The 7,134-nt window shown below is 34.2% G+C and overlaps 1 protein-coding gene across 1 annotated transcript in view; it reads left to right on the top strand.

Moving 5' to 3' along the window:
* The first annotated feature begins 3,577 nt into the window (after positions 1–3,577).
* LOC107726586 (estrogen receptor beta-2-like) overlaps positions 3,578–7,134 on the top strand; it is a 12,680-nt gene continuing 9,123 nt past the window's right edge. Inside the window, 3 exon segments of the mRNA XM_016536230.1 lie at positions 3,578–4,153; positions 5,078–5,268; positions 6,675–6,791. Coding sequence (XP_016391716.1) covers positions 3,729–4,153; positions 5,078–5,268; positions 6,675–6,791 — 733 coding nt within the window. The 5' untranslated portion in view covers positions 3,578–3,728.

The raw sequence follows: 7,134 nt of genomic DNA, 5'->3' as shown, positions 1-7,134 counted from the left end.
TGTTATTTCTACCTCTTTTTCTAGTCACAGAGCACTTTATTTTGAGAGTTGTTTAAGTGAGAGAACAACTGTAACTTTGTCCAGATTGGGGGAATTGTAATGTTTAATAATTTTTTATTATGTAAATAATTTTTTTGCATTAAAAAAGTATAGATTTTTGTTTGTATATGCTGTCAATTATAGGTTTTAGAAAGAAAATCTGAATCTGCAAAAATCGTTATCGGCAGGTCACACTTACAAAAAAATCGGAAATCGGAATCGGCCAAGAAAATGGCATTCGGTGCATCTCTACTTTCTATTTATCAAAGAATCCTGAAATAAATGTATCACAGTTTCCACAAAAATATTAAGCAGCATGGGTGTTTTCAACTCTGATAATAATAATAAATATTAGTTGAGCTGATGTTTTCTGAACGATCATTGAAGACTGGAGTAATGGCTGCTGAAAATTCAGGTTTGCCATCACTGGAAAAAAATATTATTATTATTAATATTTTAAAATTAAAATGGAAAAAAATAGTTCTTATAAATCATATTATTTCATAAGCATAAGAGATGTCTTAGTACTTATGAAATTTGTTTATTTCTTTTTTTGATGAATTTGTTATATTTTATTTGTTGTCAACACTTAAATTATATAAATCTGAAAAACCCTAAACCCAGACAGTGGACTTTGCCTCCTCATTGCAGTCAGTCGCATGCTACTGGTGTGTTTATCAGTGCTGGTTTATTGTATGTGTTCTATTTACAATGTGTTTACATTATCATGTCTGTATTTACAGAGAATGTTCAGCGTAATGTTTCCGGGTATATTCTTTATGGATCTGTGTTCTTCTCTCAGACAGAACACAATGTTTCAGGAGTTGTCTCAGTAATAACGTTGGCACAGTGACGTCTCACCTTTATTCTTTGTGTTTACTGAGGCAGCGGGCCAGATCTCTGACCCAAGACCCACAGATGCCCTTTAGCCTAGAGAACAGGGAACGCTGGGTATTAAAGTCAAGTTTGTAGTTTTGAGTGTTTGTAGATTTAAAAAAAAAAAAAAAATTTTACATAATCTCTCACACATAATTAATAGTAATGCTCATAAAATTCTGAACTAAATGAATAGTTTTTGAGTGATTTCACCTGCATGAAATATATAGAAAATATTTTGAACTTTTCAGAATTACTCAAAATTGTTTCTGTAATGATTTCCTGTAAAGGATTTCAGGCATTGTTTTAGACACACTTACAATATTTGGTGATGGCTTTAAAAAATCATAATAAAATATAATATACATAATCTTAAAATAAACTGCAGTAAAACATTTCTTATTCCTTATTTTTATCTTGTTTTCCATGCAGTAAAAGTTTTTAAACATTCTTAAATCAAGATACATTTGAGAAGCAACATTACTTAAGATATTAAGTGTTTTGTTTTTAGAAAAAAAATATTCATTTTTTGACAAATGTATCAAAATTATGTGAGTTTATGCCTAAGTCAAGAAAACATATCTGCCAGTGGGGTAATAAAAATAAAGTTATTTCAAAGGGAAACAAGATTATTTTCTGACCCCATTGGTTGTTATTTTTTCTTGTTTTGAGCAAACATATACTTTATTTTGATAAATGTTTCAGAATCAAGACTTAATCTTAAATCAGTTTGCTTCTCAAGTAAATGTGTCTTGCTTTAAGAATGTTTGGATATTTGTGATCGAAAACAAGGCAAGCTTACTAAGAAAATCATTTTTTAAGTCATAGGACACAGTGAGTTCAATAGTGTCCTGTGTTTCTGATCTAATATAGAGACAGATTATGGATACAGAAAGTCACACATGAACACAGCTCTCTTTGGTTTTGGAGTAGGGAAGGTTTAATTTTCACCACGGGGAGTAGGAGGTTTTGGGTGGATGTCTTTATGTGTGCTTGTAGCACAAGGAGAAGAAGCCATAATTTACTACTTTTTTAAACTAAAACACTACACAATGAAATGCGTAATCCAAAATACCAGTAAAAAACCTGTAAAAAAATTTATATGGAAAATTACTTCTTAGTAACAATTAAATTGGGCCGTAGTTTTACAGACTTTTCTTAGATTGTGGTTATCTGTATTTTTTTTTCTCATGCTTTCCTCTCTTGCTATCTTTCTAACCACTGGGATTTGTTGTTTTTCCATAGTTGTATTTTTTTATATAAAAAACACACCTCGAATACATTATTTTCAAAAGTAATTTGATTTTTTAAGAATGATTGAGTGTTTTTTTTAATTATTCGGTGACACTTCATTCCTTGGATGCTGACTTGCATTATTTTAATGATCCTGCTGTGGTTACATACTAACAGCTATCTCTCTCTCCCACACACACACACACACATGCTGCCTTGCTGCCTATTTGTTCATCTCTGGTTTCAGTGTTACATGAAGCACAGTGGACTCTGGACCTTTGTGACAAACTGTTTAAAAGAACTCTCTCCTCTGCATCTCTTACTAAATAAACATTTGAATTAAAGCCAAGTCTGACCTGATGTGCCTCTATTGTATGCTCCATTAACTAGCTTTACAAGTTATAGACTCTTCTAAAAGTTCTACACTATTATGAAAGTGACAGATCCTTATAGTTATAGATATCTGTACTGATATCCAAACCAAAATAAATCTTTGAAATTGACTTGAAATCTTTACAGCATTTTTTGGACAGTTACAAGTAGAATATTATAACCGCAATCACAAGTAAATTATTCACAGGCTACCTCATTTCCTGGAGTAGCACCTTTCAATATGTCATCTGCAAAACACTCCCCCACCAAAAAAGCAGTTATCCTGTCTGGTTTGGTGTGATGAATTTCCCAGAAGAGAGCAGTGTAAGCCGCTACAGAGGCTATTTACCTCCCTCTACAGTGTCGCTTTGCATCATGTATTTTGGACAGATTTAGAAATAATTATATTAACATATGCATCATGTTCCTCTGTGACGTTGTCCTATTTTTCCAGTCACTTTTTTATAGAAAATTTGTAAAAGGAAGTGTATCTGCTAATACAACTAGAAAAAACAGGCCTACTGGTCTCTTTGAGAAAGCTGTCTTTATGTAGTCTGCCAAGATTTGTTTCTGGAAAAACCATGAAAATCACAAACAGGTTTCAAAAACATTAAAGGAAATGCAGGCAGCACTTATATGACACTTACAGGAAATATTAAAGGTTTGTGCAGTATGTACATTACAGTTCAAAGCTTTGGGGTTGGTAGTTATAGTATATTTTAATATTTAATTTATTCATGTGATGGCAAAGCTGATTTTTCAGCAGCTTTTACTCCAGTCTTCAGTGTCACATGATCTGTTCAAAAGTTTGGGGTCAGTTTTTTGGGCCCCCTCCTTTTTTTTTTTTTAAAGAAATTAATACTTTTTTTTTTTGTTCAGCAAGAATGCATTAATCCAATCAAAATGACAGTAAGGGCATTACATTTTCACAATTTTAAATAAATGCTCTTCTTTTAAACATTCTATTCATCAGAGAATCCTGAAAAAATGAACTTCTTTAAAAAAGTAAGAATTTCTTAAACAAAAAAAAAACATACTGACCCCAAACTTTTGGACGGTACTGTATGCTTAACATGCAGAGGGGGTAAGTGTTACTCTGATATCCGACTTTCTTTTTATTAATGTCCTTCAGCAAGCACTTCCTCTGACACAGTTGGGCCTACAATGCAGTAGTCTGTCAAGCCAGGACCTCGCTTGAGTTCTCCAGAATGAGCTCCTCCCCTGGTCCGGCACCTGCGTCAGCCTCCCCTGCCCTGGACTCCGGCAAGGCCAATCGAGGGGACTCGCCTAACACCTTACCCCATCTGTACACGTCCCAGCTTGGCATGAACAGCCAGACCATCTGCATTCCATCTCCGTATGTGGAAGCCTGTCAGGATTATTCACCACGGCACGGGGGAGAGATCAGCCACGGAGCCTTAACGCTCTACAGCCCCGTGTCCTCCACAGTGCTGGGGTACACTCATCCCCCTGTGTCCGAAAGCCTGGTCCCTTTAAGTTCGACAATCTTCTGGCCTCCCCACACCACACACTCTGCGCTGTCTCTGCACTGCCCGCCTCCACTGGCCTACAGCGAAACACACGCACACACCACCTGGGAGGACGCCAAGACACACACGATTAACCAGGGCAGGTGAGAAAACAGCAGATCACATGCAGTGTCTTAATAGTTGATATATGCCTTTAATCTCCAAGTAGCAGCTGTGAAATGGATAGTTCAGTTGCCATATAGAGACAATAAAAGCCTTGTTACCACATAAAATGTTTTATTTTGCTTTTCGTTTTATCTTGAGGTGCTTGCTACAGTATATTGAATCATGCAACTTTTTGAGCAGATACGTGATATTACTTTTCTAATCGGACTTTTTACAGGGCAGACAATAAAACACGTCTGTTCAGGTCTGTTCTGATAGGATCGCCGACAGCGGGGGAAGAAATGATTCTAAATGCAAATGAGAAAATTTACCTGTAATTGTGCATAGCTCAGCAAAATAATTAGACTATTATATAAAGCATAAAATAAATAAATTAACTTAAAAATGCATTAAAGGCTATAATGTCAAATATGAATTAACTTGTGTTCTGTGATGTTTTTGATATTCCTGACACAAATTCACCTGTCACTTTGTAAAATCTAGCTAAATTAGGCAGATGTGAACAGGACCAAACATGCAAATACATATTTATATAGGATATTATCACAAAGGGTTTAAAAAGCAAATAGAAATTAAATTGATCATAAAATTATCAAATTAAACAGTAATAATAATTTCCAGGATTTTCTTAGCTGTGTTTGCATCTGGGCAATTTCCTCCATTTTTTTCATTTTTTAAAACTTGATCTAAAACTCATGAATAAAAATTCATGAATAATAAAACTGATAAAAATGATACAATCCACAAATGTACTAACACTTAGGCCTAATTTAAAATGATAATGGAATATATAAAAATAAGCAAGCAAGAACAGCAAGAACCCTTTACGTTTTCTTTAGAAAATGTAAAAAAAAATTCTTCTTGCCCTTTTTTTACTTTATCTGTACCTTCATCTTTTATAGTTCTGTCCTTAGTCATGCAAAGCTGTTAGGGCAGCAACTGGACGGTGATGGTGGCTTGAATCCTTCACCAGGCATTTTGGGTAAAGGAGACACACACTTCTGTGCGGTGTGTCATGACTACGCCTCTGGGTATCACTATGGTGTCTGGTCATGTGAGGGGTGCAAGGCTTTCTTCAAACGGAGCATTCAAGGTAACATTGGTCAAGGTAACCATTTAACATAACAAACACATGCTCTTCAGGTGTTCCATTTTCTGAAATGCCATGTTAATCAATGGAGGGTTTTGGCATTTTGAGTTTTTCTAAGCAGATTTTTTTTTCATGAATCCTCAAACACTCTACTTGTTCTGTGCGTGGATTTCTTTGTGTATGCCATGGTCAGTTCTCTGTGTTCCCCCAACAAGTTTGTTTTGACCTTTTAGCCAATAGACACTACTCAAAAAGCCAGATATATAAAAACACATCAGTTTTTACAAATACTAGATCTCAGTAAAAAACACACAGTATTTTATTCTTTAAAGGACACATTTGTTTCACAGATTATATTAATTCCATGCAAAAAATTTATTCTTTGGTCAGTTTGCGATGTTCCTACTAATATCTCCAGGATTACTTCATCAAAAAAAAAAAAAATATTATAGAGGAATATTTTGTAATTTAGATTTTTGCAAACATCAGATAACATCATCAAAACATCAAAATAACAAATGAATATGATAAATAGGATTGTCAAAGTCAATGTGTGTGATTAGTGATTAGTATTACTTTTATAGCTTTTTAATTTGATGCTAAAACAGTTTTGGATATATTATATTTGGATATATTATTTTTTATATTGAAATCTATTTTAAAATGTAATGTTTTCCTGTTATGGAAAAGCAGAATTGTCAGTCTAGTCTTCAGTGTCACATGATTCTTTAGAAATCATGCAACACCCGTTTCTTATTATTATCAATTTTAAGAACAGTTGTGCTGTTTAATAGATTTGTGGAAGCCGTGATACATTTTTTTCCCATGATTCTTTGATTAAAAGGAAGTTAAAAAATAAAACAATTTATTTGAAATATACGTATTTTGTAACATTACACATCACATTTGCTAAATGTATAAATTTTTTATAACATTATGCATGCATCCTTGCTAAATAATTGTATTAATTTCTTTCAAACTTTTGAACGGTAGAGTGTATCTTTAATTATATTATAATTTCTAAAGGTAACATTTCAAACGTTGATTATTAATATAAGCTCATGTTTCTGGAAGTTAATCCCATACAGAAATGAGATTGTACATTAAAAAAAAAATTCACTCAGAAATTGCTAGGAAATTTCATAAAAAATTTCAAAGAAGTAGCAAGCAACACTGAATTAAATGACATTTTGAAGTAGAAAGACTGAAATAGTATTTTCTTCTAAAACATTATCCAATAGTCTTCCAAAAAATTTTTTTTACAGTGCAGTGCTGAAATATTTGAATCAACTGACAGCCCTAATAATATCTTAGACAATACAATGAGATGCCATTAAAAAGCTGAATTTAACCAAGACATCCAAGGATGTGAGTTTAATTTAAAAAAAATTTCTCTCAATCTTCTTCAGGACACAATGACTATATTTGTCCAGCCACCAACCAGTGCACCATTGACAAGAGCCGACGCAAGAGCTGCCAGGCCTGTCGACTCCGCAAGTGCTATGAAGTGGGCATGATGAAGTGTGGTAGGAAGCCGCCTCTTCCTTTTCTGTGTGTAGCCGCTTATTATTTACTGGGGGATAAGATATGTCAAACTTTATATATTTTTGGTCACTTGTTACTTTGGGGACCAATTCTCACTATTAACTAACTATTAACAGGGCTGGATTGGTAATCGGGCATTCCGGGCATTTTCCCGGTGGGCCGACGCACTTAAGGGGCCGACAGAATGTTTTTTTTGTTTTGTTTTTTTTTGTTGCCAAGGACCATGACGCAGGGACAGCGAGCAGCCAGTAGCCCATTGGATTGTCTCCTGTATAGACAGCGTAAACCATCCAATCACAATGCGCTATAGACGGAGCGATGAAG

The sequence above is a fragment of the Sinocyclocheilus rhinocerous genome, unplaced genomic scaffold (genome assembly GCF_001515625.1).
Source record: "Sinocyclocheilus rhinocerous isolate Xijiao unplaced genomic scaffold, SAMN03320098_v1.1 scaffold4019, whole genome shotgun sequence".
NCBI lineage: Eukaryota > Metazoa > Chordata > Actinopteri > Cypriniformes > Cyprinidae > Sinocyclocheilus > Sinocyclocheilus rhinocerous.
The sequence above is the reverse complement of the archived record's forward strand: the minus strand, read 5'-3'. Positions and strand labels throughout refer to the sequence as shown.